At 36.1% G+C, this 18,862-nt stretch overlaps 1 protein-coding gene across 1 annotated transcript in view; it reads left to right on the top strand.

Annotated features, from left to right (window-relative positions):
• The window catches only part of EPRS1 (glutamyl-prolyl-tRNA synthetase 1), a 66,291-nt gene that overhangs the window by 35,673 nt on the left and 11,756 nt on the right, over positions 1-18,862 (top strand). Inside the window, exons 17-23 of the mRNA XM_045536326.1 lie at positions 2,655-2,772; positions 3,636-3,995; positions 12,027-12,260; positions 13,280-13,545; positions 16,047-16,098; positions 16,586-16,795; positions 17,130-17,202. Coding sequence (XP_045392282.1) covers positions 2,655-2,772; positions 3,636-3,995; positions 12,027-12,260; positions 13,280-13,545; positions 16,047-16,098; positions 16,586-16,795; positions 17,130-17,202 — 1,313 coding nt within the window. The remainder of the gene's footprint in view (positions 1-2,654; positions 2,773-3,635; positions 3,996-12,026; positions 12,261-13,279; positions 13,546-16,046; positions 16,099-16,585; positions 16,796-17,129; positions 17,203-18,862) is intronic.

Genomic DNA, 18,862 nt, shown 5'->3' with positions numbered 1-18,862 from the left:
GACTTGTGAATTTAACTGCCTTTTAGACATCTTCGAATAGATGTGTTTCAAGCACCTCAAACTCAGTATGTTCAAAATTCTAGGATCCTAGGTATCATGTCTGATTTGTTCTTCTCCTTCATCCCTTTGTCCAGTCAGTAAGTCTTGTTGTTTGTGCTGTATGATCTATCTCTGTGGATCCATTCCTCTGCCTTGTTTCAGGCCCTTAGCATGTCTTCCTTGATTGGCAAAATACGTTTCTAAGTGATATCCAGGTTGGTTCTTTTCCAGTTCAGTTTTCACATGACCACCAGTCTGAAAATTTCAAAGTAACAATTTTATCACACTTCTCCCTCTCCTTAAAAATTCTTGTTAGTTTCAGGTAAAAATCTAAGCTTTTTAGTTTGACATTTAAAATTTTTCATGTTGTGGCCTCTCTGCGCACTTGGGCCATACCTGTTGCAACTTCCATTCTGTTCAACTTACGGGACTGCCTAGAGCTTTCTAAAGGTGTCAAATGCCTTTGAATCTCTGTGCCTTTTCCTAGAAAGGCTCTGCTTTTTTTTATTCATCTGAGTAACTTTTCAAATGTTACTTCCTCCAGAGCTTTCATACACTCCTCTAGTCTGAGTACTCAACCTATGTCCCCATAGCATCCAGCACTTTCCTCTTTAGAATGTTTATCACATACTGTTGAAACCAGATCTATTTATTTATTTTGTTTCTACCACTGGACGTTAAGCTTATTAGGGACAGATACTTTTTCTTATTCATCTTAGTATCACATTGCCCTCAGTCATATAAGATCATAGACGTAAACAGTGTAGCACAGTGCCTGGTACTTACTAAACCATCATTAAATAGTGATGGTGGTGATACCACCAACTAGAGCAATGGAATAGATTCTCAATTTATTCTCAGGAAATTGTTGAACTTTTTAAGAAATGGTGCTGGAACAACTGAATAGCCACATAAAAAGAGAGAAGTTGAACCCCTACCTCATATAATATACAAAATTAACTCAAAATATATCAAAGACCTAAATGTAAGAGCTAGAACTATAAAAATCTTAAGAAGAAAATATAAGTATAAATCTTTGTAATCTTGGCAGTGCTTCCTTGGATATAATACCTAATGCACAAGCTACCAAAGAAAAAAATAGATAAATTAGACTTCATCAAAATTTTAAAAACCTGTATTTCAAAGAACACAAGAAAGTAAAAGAAAAACGACAGAGTGGGATAAAATATTTACACATATATCCAATAAAGGACTTGTATCCAAAAGACAAACCAATTAAAAGTGAACAAAGAATTTGAATAGATATTCCTCCAAAGCACATATACAAATGGTCAATAAGCACATTAAAAATATTCACTATCATTAGTTGTTAAGGAAATGCAGATCAAAACCACAAGTAGGTACCACTGCAAACCCACTAGGAAGATTAAAATAAAAAAGACAATAACAAGTGATAGAAAGTGGAGAAGTTAGATTCCTTATATACTGCTGGTAGAATTATTAAATGGTACAGCCACTTTGGTAAACAGTTTGGCAGTTCCTCCAAAAGTTAAATATAGAGTTACCATTTAACCCATCAATTTCACTTCTATGTATATATCCAAGAAAAATAAAAACATATTCACACAAAAACTTGTACATAAATGCTCATAGCTGCATTATTCATAACTGCTAAAAACAGAAACAACTCCAATGTCCATTGACAGATGACCATGTAAATTAAATGTGATATGTTTGTACAATGGAGTATACCATAAGATGGAATGAAGTACTGATTCATGCTACAACATGGATGAACCTTGTAAACATGCTAAGTGAAAGAAGCGAGTCACAACAGACCACATAGTGTATGATTCCATTTATATGAAACATTCAGAATAGGCAAATCCATGGAAACCAAATAGATTAGTCATTGGTTGCCACGGGCTAGAAGGATTTGGGGGCTGGGGAGTCATTCATAAAGGGTAGAAGGTTTCTTTTTGGTGTGATATAAATGTTCTGAAATCAGATAGTGGTGGTGGCTGCATAACTTTAACCATTGAATGTATCCTTACAAAGAATGAATTTGGGGGCGTGTGAATTATGTCTCAATAAAGCTGTTATTTAAAAATACTGAAGAGATACAACCCTATTGTTACTAAATTATTTCTATTTTTATTTTGTAGCTGTTATCACAAAATTGGCAGAAATATTTTGCTTGTAAATGGTCTTGGCAGTGGATTATTGCTATTACCATACCCTTTAGAATTGAGGAAATTTTATAAAATAAATGTTATACAGAAATTCTTCTGTTTATAAGCACATTAGGTGTAATATGTAGATATATTTCCTTTAAGTCAAAAGTTGTACCATTAACATCCACTAATGCCATTTCTGGTGGCAGGCATAGTAGTACTTTTGCCCTGGGCTTAGCTTGTTCATATCTATGAAAGTTCATAAACTGGAAGTTTATAATAAGGACTGTCAACTTTTATTTATGTATTGTTTTTAAACTACTCTGAAGAGCCTGTGATTTGAATAATAAGAGAATAGACTGTTTTATACTTTGAAAAGTATTAACTCAGTGCCAATTGAATTTCTCTGAGAATTCAGTTTTAATCTGCTCAGATAATTTTGTTCAAATAAACTTTTTTGTTCCTTCATTTTCTTTTTAGCCCATATAGTTGCAAAGAAGCCCCCTGCATTTTGATATACATTCCTGATGGACACACAAAGGAAATGCCAACATCTGGATCAAAGGAAAAGACCAAAGTAGAAATAATAAAAAATGAGGTAAACACTGACTGTATGTCCATAATAATCAATGATCTTTCTGTTCTAAGGTTTTTGTCATCTTTTCCCTTCATGTAAGATTTTAAAACACCTTACAAAACAAGATTTGTAAAATTTTATTATGTCAAAAAGTAAGAAGGACTAGATTAAAAGAATGTTTTTAGAAAAGCTTATTCACTATCCAGAGGTGATTTTAATGTACATATCTCTAGATTTGTTGCATATACTTATAAACAAACATATACCTATAAATTTATAATTTTACACAAGTGGAACTGTTCCACAATGATGAGTTGCAATGATATCATAGTATTTCATGGAGCTCTTGCCTTATCAACAATCTAGATATGTCTCATCTTTTAAAAAACATCAATAATGATACCTAATGCTTATTAATATTCACTTTTTCTCAGCCTCTGTGACTGGGGCTTTACAGAGATTGATTACTTTTAATTTTCCCATCAATCTGGTGGATTAAATACAGTTATCCCTCTTTTAGAGCAAGGAAAGAGCTTAAGTAACTATTCAAAATTACATAGCTAGTGTGTGGTGGAGCAGTGATTCATTCTCAGGCTTGATCAATGTATCATAATTTAACTAGTCCCCTAATGATAAAAATTTAGGGTATTTTCAGGTTTTTACTGTGATAAAAATGCTCCAGTGACTATCCGTGTACTTCTACCTTTGTTTACTTCATTAGGATAAACTCTTAGGAATGAGATTATTCATTTAAGCTTTTTAAGGGATTGAAGTTTAAAAATTTTCTTTTTAATTTGAACCATTATAAAACAGTTTGATATAATTTTGCTGGAAGACACTTAATATGAATTAATTATTTTACTTCTGGTTTTCTGTCTTGATAGACATCTGCTCCTTTTAAGGAAAGTCCAGCACCTTCTGTGAATAATACTTGTGCTACATCTGAAGACTCCTTGGCCCTTTACAACAGAGTGGCTGCTCAAGGGGATGTGGTTCGTGAATTAAAAGCCAAGAAAGCAGCAAAGGAAGACATAGATGCAGCTGTAAAACAGCTTTTGTCTTTGAAAGCTGAATATAAGGAGAAAACTGGCCAGGAATACAAACCTGGAAATCCTCCTACTGGAATAATACAGAATATTTCTTCTACATCATCAGCAAGTGTTCTGGAACATAAATCTCTGTATGATGAAGTTGCTGCACAAGGGGAGGTGGTTCGTAAGCTGAAAGCTGAAAAAGCTTCTAAGGTCAGTATGCTGGTGTGAGTCAAGACCACATTTTAAATAAACATGTGAATTCAGACTGCTTATGGTAGTCTCATCGTCTCATAAAACAAATAGTTTATAGACTGCTCGAATACTTTGACATAACCATTAGCATTTACTGATACCTGCTATGTGTCAGGCTCTGAAAATATAAACAAGGAGCTCACAGTCTAGTGAGGAGGAGGAAGCTTTCTGGGGAAGAAGTGTACAGACTCACTGTAATCTTGTGTGATGTAACTGTAATCCTGTATGATATGCATTAATGTATATTGTTATGTGAAGTATTTGTGGTTGTAAGTGGCAGAGATGGATAAAACAATTCATAAAGGATATTTTAAAGTAGTCCTGAATTACAAGTAGCCCGTTGTGGGTGAACAAAGTTCAGAGGAAGGCACTCTAAGTGTAGAACCATGGTTGTCAGGCTCTACTGTATAACAGAATTACTGGAGGGCTTGTTAAAACACAGATTGCTAGGCCATCCCCCTTGATTTTCTGCTTCGGTAGGTCCAGAGCATGCAGAGAATATGCATTTCTAAAAAGTTGTTCAGGTGATGCTGATGCGGCTGGCCCAAGGATCATGCTTTGAGAACCGCTAGTGCAGAAGATAACACCAGTAGGAAGGTGCAAGGTGTATTCAGGAAATGATGAATGACTTATCAAAAGGTTTTGACCGGTGATTATCTCACACTTCTCATCGGGGAGCCTTCAAATGATAACAAATTTTGACTGAAGTATAAATTATATTCTTGTTTCAGTACGTCCTTAGGCAAAACATTTAGCCGAGTGGGTGTAGCACCTAGTGTGGAGCAGGGTTACTTGCTGTTTGTGGAGACAATGGAAATGACATCTATGATAGAGAAAGATTGCGTTTTATAATGAGGGCAAATAGTTCCACTCAAACAGCAGCTTAGTTCTAAAATGTGATCAAATAAATAATGCTGTAACTGGATATAATTCAGTCACTGATGAGCTGCGAAAAATTGTAGAATTCAGGCTGTGGCATGTACGCAGAGAAGCATGGTGCACCACTGGGCTTGACTTCCGTGGCTGAAGGGGCTCAGGTTGGAGACTTGGTTACCTGAAGCTGCAAGCTCTCAACCTCTTGCGTTAACAAGTTAATGGCATCTGACAGGAAACCCTGCCACCTAAGTCCATTCGTGAGCATTTGACCTCTGCTGAGGAGAGAAAATGCTTTGGGAGACTTTGAGGTTTTGTCCCAGCAGTTGATATTTTTCTGTCTCTCCATTGTGAATGGTGAGAAATCTTTTTCTTCTCTTTTACCTTCAGTGAGCCTATTGAGGTCCTGCAGAGCCATGATGATCTAAAACAGCTTTGCTTCAAGGAATAAAGGCTGCTAGATGCGCAGGTTTAGGATATAAATCCTTGATGTTTCCTACCCCATGGTGAGGTTGGGAGCATTTTGCATTTTATATTTGTTGGACACTTAACTGTGGACCCTTTTCTAGGAGTAATTTGAGGGGAAAGGCTTTGGTCTTCAAATTTCTTCTGAGAATACATTGAGATTCTGTGCCGATTCTTAGGTAATTATACATTGAGTATTAACAGCAGCAAGTATTATACTTGGGGTGATAGTCAGCTACATCTCTCATCCTATTGGGTTAGTGGATTATGTCATGCTTTTGTGAAATAACACTGTTGAAGTAATGAAAAGTCGGCCTGTGAGTAAAAAAAAATCTAAATTTCTTTGGTAATTGGGTGGGTATTTGATACTTATAAATGTGTTACTGAAATAAATGACTTCAGTTTAGTTTAACCTGCATTTATTGAATGCCTACTGTGTACCATATCAATGTGTCAAAATAAAGTTCAGGCCTCAATCTTGTTAATAGATTATTGAAAACTGACTTTAAGTGAAATGCCATATACTGATAGGTTAATTGATATAAATAATAATCAAGTTACTGTGGCATATTTCTGATCACAAAAACCTTATCAAACTTCTAAATAAAGACCAAAACAGCTGGGCACAGTGGTGTGGGCTTATGGTCCCAGCTACTCAGGAGGCTGAGGAGGGATGGTCCCTTGAGCCCAGGAGTTTGAGTCCAGCCTGGGCAACATAGCAAGACCTTGTCTCTTTAAAAGAAAAAGGAAAAAAAAAAGAAAAAAGGCCAAAACACATAGAATAATATTAAACATTGAAATCAGTGTGAGCTGTACATACATCGAATAAAGATTAATAAAAACAAGTAAGATAATTATTTACCCAGTTATTCCATTTCAGGGTTGTTTGTGGGTGGCCAAAGCTAATCCTGGCAGCTCAAGGTGCAAGGTAGGAGCCAGCCCTAGACAGCATGCCATTCCATTGTGGGGCACACACACACCCCTACGCTCACTCAGACTGGGACCACTTAGACATGCCAGTTCACCAAATGTGCTCATTGTTAGGATGTGGGAGGAAACCAGAATACCCAGAGAAAGCTCATGCAGATGTGGGGAGAGCATGAAAACAGCATATAGACGGTGGCATTTGCAGGGAATCAGTTATTTTTTCTCATCAATGTTATGATGAAATGACTTTGAACAAAACGTTATTCAATGACCAGCTGTATTGCTTATAATTTTTCTCTGAATGCTGGCAATAAACAGTGCACTCTTGTAGAGAACCAACGCAATTACTGACAATGGAATTAGTATTTAGCCTACCTCTAGCACTGTGTACTGTATACTTTTCAATCCTTACAACATCCGTGTCCGATAATGTGTAAAGAATATTACTTTTTGCTTATTTTATAATAGTAACCAATGAGAAACTGTGAACATAAAGGTAATTTCCTGAAGTTAGCAAACCTTGGGTTAAACGTTTAACTGATTTTCGTGTTATTTCCCATGAGAGGTGGTGGCAGTTGGGCATTGTATTGAAAGCACAAAAGAGTTATGGTTTTACTGGTTTGTTATTATTTATTAAGCAAATCTGTACTTGTTTTACATTAACAATTTGCCTAACCCTCTTAACCATTCCATTTTCTACAAAACCAGTTATTTTACCATGTTATGTTTAATGGTTAGGAAAGTGACCGGCTGAAGTTTTAAAGTTACTGGTTTCAATTGGACTTTTCTTGCTCTATTTGGTTGGTTTTTTTTTTTTTTTTTTTCCTTCCCTTATCTGCTTCAGAATCAGATAGGGGACTCTGTGAAAGAACTTTTAAGCATAAAGGCAGAGTATAGCAAAATGATAGGCAAGGAATAAAAACCTGGAAGTCTGCCTTCAACTCCTCCTTCAAGTCTACCGTCTTTTGCTCCTCTTACCTTTTTTCTGCTGCTCAATAGGTTGCTGCATTAAAATAGTGGATCAAGCAGATACTATGTGAGGTGCATAAAAGAGAATAGTTTTGAGATGGGATCTCTGTTGCCTGGGCTAGAGTGCAGTGATGTCATCATAGCTCACTGCAACCTCAAACTCCCGGGCTCAAGTGATCCTCCTGCCTCAGCCTCCTGAGTAGCTGGATGACAAACATGCACTGCCGTGCCTGGCTAATTTTGAAAATTTTTTTTAGAGACATGGTCTCGCTATGTTGCCCAGGCTGATCTCAAACTCCTGACCTCAAGCAGTCCTCCTGCCTCAGCCTGCCAACGTGCTCGGATTATAGGCCTGAGCCACCACACATGGCCTAAGGTCACCTTTTAAATTTTAAATATTAACTTTTAAAGTTCTAAAGTTGTAGTTTCAAAAAAGAACATTTTGATTTTGAACAGATTTACTGATTTGAAATCTAAATGAGTACAGTGTTTTGAACATGAAATTATAGTATTGTTTGAGATGGGAGCTAGAAAATGGTAAAGGCTTTATGAAATGTTGTGACACTTTAGGCTTGAAGGCCTGGTTCAGCAGACTATGTGGCTTGCAGTCAAATTTTGCCTGCATCTGTTTTTTGTAAATGAAACTTTATTGGAATACAGCCACACTCATTAGTTTATATATTGTCTATGGCTGTTTTCATGCTACAACTGCAGAGTTGAGTAGTTGCCACAGAGACCCACAAAAGCCTAAAAATATTTACTGTGTAGCCCTTGATAGAAAAAAATTTGCTGACCTGTGCCCTAGAGGAGAGTTTTGAGGACCTTTATAGTTAATAATTTTTTTAAATTCAAGTAACAAATGACAGCAAAATCAAATGATTATTACATTATATAAAAATAATTCACAATTGTTTTGTCTTGTCACTAACTTTCTCCTTTTACCCAATCTGTGTGGAGTGGGGTTGCTGATCAGTTTACTTTTGCAGTTGCAGTTTTTTGTTTTGTTTTTTTAGGAGACTAGATCTTGCTCTGTCACCTAGGCTGGAGCACAGTGGCTGGATGATAGCTGACTGCAACTTCAAACACGCCACCATCACTGGCTAATTTTTTTATTTTATATTTTTAGAGCCACGGTCTCATTATTTTGGCCAGGCTGGTCTCAAACTCCTGGCCTCAAGTGATCCTCCCACATCAGCCTCCCAAAGTGCTGGGGTTGGTTATAGGTGTGAGCCACCGTGCCCAGCTTACAGTTGCAGCATTTTAATTTATAGCACCTTGTATTTTATTACCTCCAATAAGTCTTCCAAAGTATTTTGCCAAACTTTGCTCTTCTATTTTTACACCAGTGTTTTTGTTTTTAAAACCCAAATCACAAGTTATCAGGAAAGGAAATACATTGCTGTACCCAGTAAACAAAGAAAACCACTACCCTGCACTCCTACTCCAGAGAGCTTTTAGATTTCTCAGGCCAAAAAATAAAAGTTGCAGGGGGAGAAGATAAGAAGAAGAAACAAATTCATCCTTTCCTTGATGTTTTTTCAGACTCTTGTTTGGAATTTGTATGCTGTGGGTTCCTGCCATATCTGTATCTGGTACTTAATACAAACTTGGTTTTGATCTGAACAAGTATAAATCCAGCCTACAACAGATAGTGGTTCAAGACACTTCACAAGACTTGCTTCAGCTTAGGAATCTTATAGGAAAATCTGAGAAATTTGTATTAATTGATTTGTGTCAGAGAAGAGTAGTAGGTAAGTGTGATTTAGGTAAATGAACCAGACAACACAGTTGATGAGCAGCAGAGCAGGTATTCTAACCTAGGTATGACTCCAGCATCTGGGCTCTGCCCTGTGCCATATTGGCTCCCCAGGTCGGGATTCAGTAATTGGGCTATTTCATACAGGTTTAGGTATTTAAGCTAAGTACAGATTTCTAGTCAGTTGATTATTTTTTTAAAATGCCCTTCTTTGAGAACTTGTGAACTCTTAGTTCGCTAAATCTTCTAGCAGACTTTTAAAAATATAATCCAAGTTCAGCACCCCCCCTCTCTCATTTGGAAGGATTTCCTGTTCTGATTACTATTCATTCATCTCCCACCCCACCAAGTGAGAACCTCTGCTTTAGGGAATTGTCATTACTGATGTGTAGATGTGGTTCTCTCAGATACTCTAGTAAGGAGCAAAGGTGAGTGAACAGTAATGGAGTAGGAAAAAATACAGTTTGAAAGAAATATTTTTTGAAGAAAGCATTTTCATTTAGAATTGAGATGTACAAACCCTTTTGAAAGGTTCTGTTCTTACCATTTCAAACTGATAAAGTTCTTGGTTTTTCTTTTTATGAAAGTTCCATTCTCTCCCTATGGAGAAATGTTTCCATCTAGTGGCTGCTGCAAAAATAGCTGTTTGAGTACTTTTCATTCTAAATGTAACTAGGTGAGTTCTCCATTTTCTCCATTTTTTGACCTCCCAATTTTCAATCATAATTTTAACATCACTTTTACTTACTTCAGATTCCCACTGTAAACATTAACTGAATGAAGTCTTTTATGTAGGCTGTTTTCCTTCTCATTGATCTATATCAGCAATTATTTATTGAACACTTTTCATGTTTGTATTGGCATATGTTAGGTAAGTTTAAAACAGTCTTTTTGTTCATTAAGGACTTAAAGTCTACCAGCAAACACTCTTTTAAGCTTCTGCTTTTGTACAATATTGTACAAAATAGTACACCCTCCAATTTCTATATATGTCTTTTAATCCAGAAAACTGGAATGCTGAAAGAGATTATTTTTCCCCCATCCTTCAGTTCTGCATTATGTATTCTAACAGATGGATCCAGAGTAAGACTCAAGATCTCTTTTGAAAAGCAGTTTTTGTGACATGTTAGTAGGCTTAAAATGTACATTTAGATCATTGTCTCATACCTTCTGTGATGCTACACAAACTATAGTGGTCAAGATCACAGCCTCTAGAATAAATCCTAGATTCAAATACTAGCTCTGACACTTATTGTGTGACTTTGGGCAAGGAACTTAATCTTTCTAAGCTTCTGTAAAATAAGGTCAAGAGTTTGTTTTGAGAGTTAAATAAGATAATTCATGTAAAGCACTATGGTATCTGGCACAGAGTAAATATGCCATAAAATGATAATGATTGCTTTTCATATTCATAATTCTAAGTTTCTCAAGAATCTTTAGGAACCTTCTGAATCATCAGAAAAAATTACATAATGGTGATTAGTATAATTTTATTCCTTTTGGAAAAATAACCTGAATAAGTTTCTTAATATCTAGAATATTCCATGTCCCGGGGCGAGGGATGGGGCACAGTACATATATATATATAATTCTTCTCAGAGTATGGCATTCAATAATGAAGTAGTTTGCCCACCTTAATTTTCTCTTTTATAATATTTCAAATTGTAATCTTGCCAAACAAGGGTTTTTTCTGTGTGAAAAGTATATTTGACTTCAAACGATAGTGAATGCTGCTTTTAGTGTAAAATGGAACTTCTTTCAAATTGGCCTGTTTCTAGAAATGGTTGCAAGGAAGTCCCTTAACTTTTTTCCATTTTCTTTTAACTGATGGAAATTTCTCTTTTTCTTGATTCTTGTATGTCTGGTTAACTTTGCCCTTTTCCTTAGGATAAGGTGGATTCTGTTAATGAAAATGCTTTTAGTTCTAAAAAAATACGAACAGGAGACCCTTCAGGAGTACAAATCAGACAACCTACCTTCTTTTTGTACAGTTTCTCTTAATTTTACTCCTTTTGTGTGGGTTTAGTGTGACAGACTAAGTCAGCAAGCAGGAAAACATTCTATTATAAATTAGGCAAGGAAACGTGATTTGCTGTCTCATAGAATGATTTTTTTTTAAAGGTGTACCAGTGCTTTCCTGGATTCCTCTGACCCCTCTTTGAGTATTGTTCCTGCCTTCTGTTGAGTTTCACTTACCTACGTGGAGCACAGTTAGAATGTAGCAGTAAAAATTGCATAGGGTAATTTGGAAGCACTTTTTCTCTTTGGTTTGATTGATATCTTGAGGTTCCCAGTGGTACACTGGTTTGTGGGTAGATGGTACCACCATTTCAGGTAAGACATCCATCCTTTACCTGTGTTGCTGTCCTTCTCTGCTGTAGGGTCACAAGTGTCTCATTTCTGCCGAGTGTATCATTATTTGTCATTATGATTATATCGAAGTATTAGAGGTTGAAATATATGGGTGAGTGTCTAATTAAAAACTTCAACATACTTTCTCATTTCATTGTGAAGTTTTAAAAGAGTGATGTAACTCTCTGAAGTTGGGCCCAAACTATTTTTTTCAATGTTGTATTAAATGTCTCTTTAGCCGGTTGAAAAAAATAAGGTTTGTGTAGGTGGAGTCCTTGATCTGATCTTTACTCTGATTTTGTAAATTCTGATTTCACTATTTACAGACCCAGTGCTTGACACTGACAGTTTACTTGGATGTTCTATAATTTGTCTGTTTACTTTATTTAAAATGGAAAGTTACAGTGGTATATGTTTATGGGTGTTTTTTATGGCTTGTGTATGGGAGAGGTATATATAACTTACATTTTTAATTTTTCTTTAGCTTTATCTCTTGTTTTAGGCTGATGATTTAACATGGGTTTCTCCATGATTAACTTATTTGCAGGAATACTTAGCTCATAATTGAAGATTTTTAAATGACATTGAAATGTACAGGAGTTTCAGAAAGTATTAAATATTTTATCTCTTTTCCTCTTTTATCTCAGGCTAAAATAAATGAAGCTGTAGAATGCTTACTGTCCCTGAAAGCTCAGTATAAAGAAAAAACTGGGAAGGAGTACATACCTGGTCAGCCTCCATTATCTCAAAGTTCAGATTCAAGTCCAACGAGAAACTCTGAGCCTGCTGATGCAGAAACACCAGAAGCCAAAGTACTTTTTGACAAAGTAGCTTCTCAAGGAGAAGTAGTTCGGAAACTTAAAGCTGAAAAAGCCTCTAAGGTTAGTGTGGTATTTTGTTTGTGTGTTTTTGTTTTTTACACTTCAGCCTATTTTCTTTGCCTGGAACACTTTCTGTCCCATCAAATTTGGCTAGCTTCTACTCATGTTTCAGTTCTCAACTCTCTTATCTTGCCTATTAGAGAAGCCTTTGTTGATCTTTTCGTCCCACAACTAGACTTGACTGGATGTTTTCATATGACACTGCCCTTCCCTGACAAAATACTTAAACACTCTATATTAATTGTTTTTTTCTTTCTAATCTGTAAGATCCAATAGGGACTTAGACCCTAGCATAGTGCCTAGCTCATTGTAGGCCCTTAATACTTGTTTTTGATTTATTCTCCTAAAGCTCTATCAGTCTCAAATAGTAGGTTTTATTTTGAGCTCTGGTGTAGTTTGTGCTAATTCTACTGTCTTTATAGGAGTAGGATTATTTTTGTGCAGATTCATATGAGTGGAAGACAGTAAGTCATCATAGGTTTTTGAAGTTTAACTTACAAATATAGAATGTGATTATTGTCATCTTTATAATTGTGAAATGTTCAACTTATATGATGGCTCTTAACATAGATGCCCATGGAATACGTTATATAACTGCTTTCTAATAGAACTCTCGGCAGTGATGGAAATGTTCTATAATAATATTGTCTAATACAGCAGTTATGAGCCACCTGTGGCTATTGAACACTTGAATGTGGCTGTGGTGACTAAGGAAATGAATTTTTAATTTTATTTATTTTAAATTAAATTTAAATACCCACATCTGGCTTGTGACTACTGTTTGGACAGTACAGTTATAGACTGTACTATTTTCTACAGTTCTGATTGTGATATTCTTTTATTTATTGTCAGTAATTAGTGTGTTTAGCACTCTCAGCTCCTTATGTCATACCCCTGTGCTTTTAGTTGTGTTTGTAAACCTGCTTTTAAAGCTTTGGAAATTGTATTTGCTTAAATGTGATTAGGCAGTAATTCTAATTAATTACCATCTTCCCTTTTTCTCCTTTGTTCAACTGAAGGATCAAGTAGATACAGCTGTCCAAGAACTCCTTCGGCTGAAGGCACAGTACAGGTCTCAGACAGGGGTAGAATATAAGCCTGTGTCTGCCACCGGAGCTGAGGACAAGGATAAGAAGAAGAAAGAAAAAGAAAATAAGTCTGAAAAGCAGAATAAGCCTCAGAAACAAAATGATGGCCAAAAGAAAGACTCTTCTAAAAACCAAGGAAGTGGGCTGCCGCCATCAGGGGGAGCAGGGGAAGGGCAGGGGCCTAAGAAACAGACCAGGTAATAAAACACAGAAACGGTATTTGAAGTAAAGCAGAGTTTTGAGTGAATTCAACTGTGAAATTAATTTTTTAAAAACAAATTTATTTTTAGTTATTTATTTTTTGAGATGGAGTCTCACTCTGTCACCTGGGCTAGAGTGCTGTGGTGTCAGCCAGGCTCACAGCAACCTCAAACTCCTGGGCTCAAGCGAATCTCCTGCTTCAGCCTCCCAAGTAACTGTGACTACAGGCAATAGCCACCACACCTGGCTAGTTTTTCTGTTTTTAGTAGAGATGGGATCTCGCTCTTGCTCAGGCTCGTCTTGAACTCTTGACCTCAAGCCCCGTCTCCCCGAGTGCTAGGATTACAGATGTGAGCCACTGCTCCTGGCCCACAAATTTTGATTAGTTTGATTATCAAGTCAGAGAATACTAAAGCTCTGATGTCAGCAGATAGCATTTGGTAGTTTTCAATTTATTTAATTTTTAAATGGCTAGCACATTCATTTGTTTGGTTCAAGAATCTCAAACTATAAGGAGTTAGTTCTTAGGCTTGTTTCCCATCTTTCTGATTTCCCCATCACCATAATGAATTGGTAACCACCATTACCAATTGCTTCTATATTTGTTGAGAGATTTTTGTTTGATTATATAAATAAATACAAATACGTATAAATATTTTTCCCCTCCCTTTTAACACAATTCGTAGCCTAACTATACACATTGTTTGCACTTTGAAAACAGATTTTTTTCAAATGAAAATCTCTTGTGAAGACTAAATGAGAACTTCATTCTCAATAGGCTTTTTAAATTGATAGTTTAAACATAAAACAAAGTTGGTTTAAAGACCTGGTATGTGGCACTTGATAACGACATTACAGATCAAGTAGGGGAAGTGACTGATAATCAGTAATGGTGCTGGGACATTTGGGTTTCCATATGAAGAAATACACATACCATCTAGTTTGTGTAAGTACACTTTATGATATTTGCACAACAAAATTGCCTAATGATGCATTTCTCAGAACATACCTACATTGTTAAGTGACATGTTTGTAATTCCCCCATCTGTAGTCCTCATCCCAAAATTAGAGTGAACTTTGTGATTGGTTTCCTTTAATGGCTTAATAAGAAGAAAAGCTGTTATTGAGATACTTTGGTTTTAGATTTGTTTAGCTGAATTTCAAATTCTGCTGCCTCTTGTTTCTTATATCATACACACAATGTCTCCTTAAATAAAAGAATGCAACAGTTATTTTTCCTTATGCCTATTGACTGGATGGTCAGATTTATAGAATAATGGCAGAGAGGGTAGAACTTCCAACCTTTTACTTTCTGATTGCTTATGAAAATGCCAGGTTTCATATAGGCATTTTGTTGAAATGTGTCAAAGTGAAACAACAGAGAATACAAATGCAAATACATTAAAATTTTAAGCCAATAAAGCTTTATTTATAAACTCTAAAAAGATGTATCTTTTATCAAACACAACTAATGAGTAGATCTTTCTTTGTGGATCATGAGACCACAGTTCCCTGAATAATTGTTGATGTTTCAGGAAAAGGATTATTGTCTACAATAGTATTTTACTGCAGATCCAGTTTATTTTACAAGCATCTATGTCTTCAACTTTTACTGTAGTTAAAGGAAAAACTTGTAGCATATACATGTGTATGTAAATACCTAATGTACACATGTAAATACACGTATACACATATGTATGTGTGTGTTTATAGCCATTGTTTTTAGGTGTTACTTTCAGTGAAATGCTGATCTTTATTTTATTTTATTTTTATTTTTATTTTTTTTTGAGACAGAGTCGCTCTGTTGCCTGGGCTAGAGTGAGTGCCATGGCGTCAGCCTAGCTCACAGCAACCTCAAACTCCTGGGCTTAAGCGATCCTACTGCCTCAGCCTCCCCAGTAGCTGGGACTACAGGCATGTGCCACCAGGCCCGGCTCATTTTTTCTATATATATTTTTAGTTGTCCATATAATTTCTTTCTATTTTTAGTAGAGACGGGGTCTCACTCTTGCTCAGGCTGGTCTCGAACTCCTGACCTCAAGCGATCCACCCGCCTCGGCCTCCCAGAGTGCTAGGATTACAGGCGTGAGTCACTGCGCCTGGCCAAAATGCTGATCTTAATAACTGAAATTTTACCTGGCAAAAGAATCTTCTTTTTTAGTGGGAGAATATATGTGAATAGGCTATGTCTCTATTACAAATACATTACCTTAAAAAGAACTTTGTAAAAGAGATATCTGCATTAAAATCATAGTTTTTGTTACATTTGGCTTTCCTAGTTTTTTTGTGGATAATATCTCTCTCACCTTCTTTTAAGAGGTAACTCACCTGTTTAATAGGTTTAAAATATTATTTTGGAAATGAATATAGAAGAATATAGAAATAACCCATACTAAAGAAAAACTAATCTATTTTAAACTTTAGAGGTTTAGTTTCATTTATCCTAAAAGCCATTGCTGAATTAAAGGGATTTATATTTTATTTTTCATATCTGCAGGTTGGGTCTTGAAGCAAAAAAAGAAGAAAATCTTGCTGATTGGTATTCTCAAGTGAGTATGCATTCAGTTGATTTTTATGTTTTAAATTTCTGTAGGGCTGATTTAGGTGCTAAAGTCTAGGCATAAAGTTAGTAGTAATAATGTATAATACCTTTAATACAGAGAACAGTCACTTAACGTGGCAGTTTTCATAGCATAGTCACATAAAGTATTGAATTGAAAAGTAGCCCCACGAGATAGTCATTATTTGATTTTTTTTTTTAAGTGGTGAGGTGAAGGGATTAGTCCAGACTCACACAAATAGTAAATAGCAGGGACAAGATTGGAATTCAAGTCTTCTTAAGAGTTTGGAGCCCTGTTATGTGTTGGTTCGCAGTATGGTAAGGTCTGCTTTACTTCCATCATGACCTTCCATGTTAAGAGAACTTATTGACAGTGGAAGCCTCCAGATTTGAATTTTGGTTCTCATACTCTTGCCACTTGTGCTAGAATTTTGGTTCAATTTAGGCTTTAAAGACTTTATTTTTCTTTTAAAAAGGTCATCACAAAGTCAGAAATGATTGAATACCATGACGTAAGTGGCTGCTACATTCTTCGTCCCTGGGCCTATTCCATTTGGGAAGCCATCAAGGACTTTTTTGATGCTGAGATCAAGAAACTTGGTGTTGAAAACTGCTATTTCCCCATATTTGTGTCTCAAAGTGCATTAGAGAAAGAGAAGACTCACGTTGCTGACTTTGCCCCTGAGGTAGGTAGTTCGTAGTTTTCTTCATAAACTCAAAAGGATGTTTTCAATAGTGTGTAACAATCAATTTAGAGAAAAGTAAAGCTGTTTTTGTTAAAAAGTTATATTTCTGCCTCTATGGCAAATTGTATTTGTCACATTAACTAATTAACTGACTGACTTTTCTCATGATATTTAGGTCAATAGGTCTATACTTTTCCTCACAGTGAACAGCAGCAATTACTTTAACTTGCCTTAATTGATGTAGCAAAAATTGAAATAGAGAAAATTTGCATTTGTACTGTTTCTCTAAAATGCTGTTGAAAAAAATGTGTGAAAAATGATTTTATCTTACTAGGTTGCTTGGGTTACAAGATCTGGCAAAACAGAGTTGGCAGAACCAATTGCCATTCGTCCTACCAGTGAAACAGGTGAGAATGGGCCTTGGAGTGCAGGAGAAAGCTCACTGAACCTTAGGGATTGCTTCTAGAGTGGAGTCTCAACCTGGTTTTGTGACATTTATGGTCCTTGTTGGCAGTATAAAGTTTAATGAATGTTGACAAAGATTGAAGGCAAATTTAAGTTGTCTAGAATTTTATTCTCTGTACAGTGTTCATCGCAGAACTCTTTATCATTAGATACAGGGTTTTTTTAAACACTCAGTTTTTACTTTGTGCTGTCATTTTTTTAGAGCTTTTAAAGGAATTTCTTGTAATAATTTTTATTCTTAGAATTGATTATAAAATTGCAAACACTAATGCTTTTATGCCATATTTACTTTCAAATTTTGTCATTTTAATAATACACTTAGATTTGCCTTCATGTAGGGTTTTTATACGTTGCTAAGTACTTTCATTTACGTTATCTTGTATTATTCTTAAAACAGAGGCTGGGCACGGTGGCTCACACCTGTAATCCTAGCACTCTGGAAGGCCGAGGCGGGTGGATCGCTCGAGGTCAGGAGTTCGAGACCAACCTGAGCAAGAGTGAGACCCCATCTCTACTAAACATAGAAAGAAATTATCTGGCCAACTAAAATATATAGAAAAAATTAGCCGGGCATGGTGGTGCACGCCTGTAGTCCCAGCTACTCGGGAGGCTGAGGCAGTAGGATTACTTAAGCCCAGGAGTTTGAGGTTGCTGTGAGCTAGGCTGACGCCACGGCACTCGCTCTAGCCAGGGCAACAAACCGACACTCTGTCTCAAAAAAAAAAAAAACAGTGTTGTGAGGAAGGTGGGGGCAGTTATTGTTATTTCTGTTTTATAGGTAAAGAAAAGTCCCTGAAAGATTAAATGATTTTCCTAAAATTACACATAGTAAATGGGAGTGCCAGTGGAATTTTTGAGCTTTTGGTTTTCATAATGTCTTTCAAAGTGATCACCCATCTGTAGAGTTAAGGATTGTTTGCTCCTTTTTTGACACTTTTAGTGATATTCTTGCATAATACATTATTGAAATTATGATACCAGCTTGCTTTCTCAGACTTCTCAGACTATATTGACAGAGTTTTGTTTTGTTTTGGTTCACTGATTATATGGATCACGAGCAGGCTATTCTAAGACAGGCACCTTCACTTAGCAATTTATGGCAAGAGCTTTCATACTCTGGGTTGATGCATCATATAGATCTAATTTAAATTCTGGTCTAATACATAACTGTGCTGGATTCCACAAATTATTTAACTTCTATAAGCTCAGCTTCCACACCTTTAAAATTGAGATTATGACATCTACTTTATGGGTTAGATGTGAGAATTGAACATGATAATGAATGCAAAGAACTTCACACAGAACATGGGATATACTGGTGTTTTTAGAAACAAATAAAATGTGAAAAGCAGTCAAAGTAAATTAAACGGTAAATGTAAATCTCATGTGAAGAATATAAATTGTGGGCCAAGTGCAGTGGCTCACATCTGTAATCCAAGCACTTTGGGAGGCTAAGGTAGGTCACTTGAGCCGAGAAGTTTGAGGTTGCAGTGAGCTATGTTTTTTTTGTGTTTGTTTTTTTGAGACAGAGTCTCACTCTGTTGCCCAGGCTAGAGTGCCGTGGCGTCAGCCTAGCTCACAGTAACCTCAAACTCCTGGGCT

The sequence above is a fragment of the Lemur catta genome, chromosome 23 (assembly GCF_020740605.2).
Source record: "Lemur catta isolate mLemCat1 chromosome 23, mLemCat1.pri, whole genome shotgun sequence".
NCBI classification, from domain to species: Eukaryota; Metazoa; Chordata; class Mammalia; order Primates; family Lemuridae; genus Lemur; species Lemur catta.
This window is presented reverse-complemented; position numbering and strand designations above follow the sequence as displayed.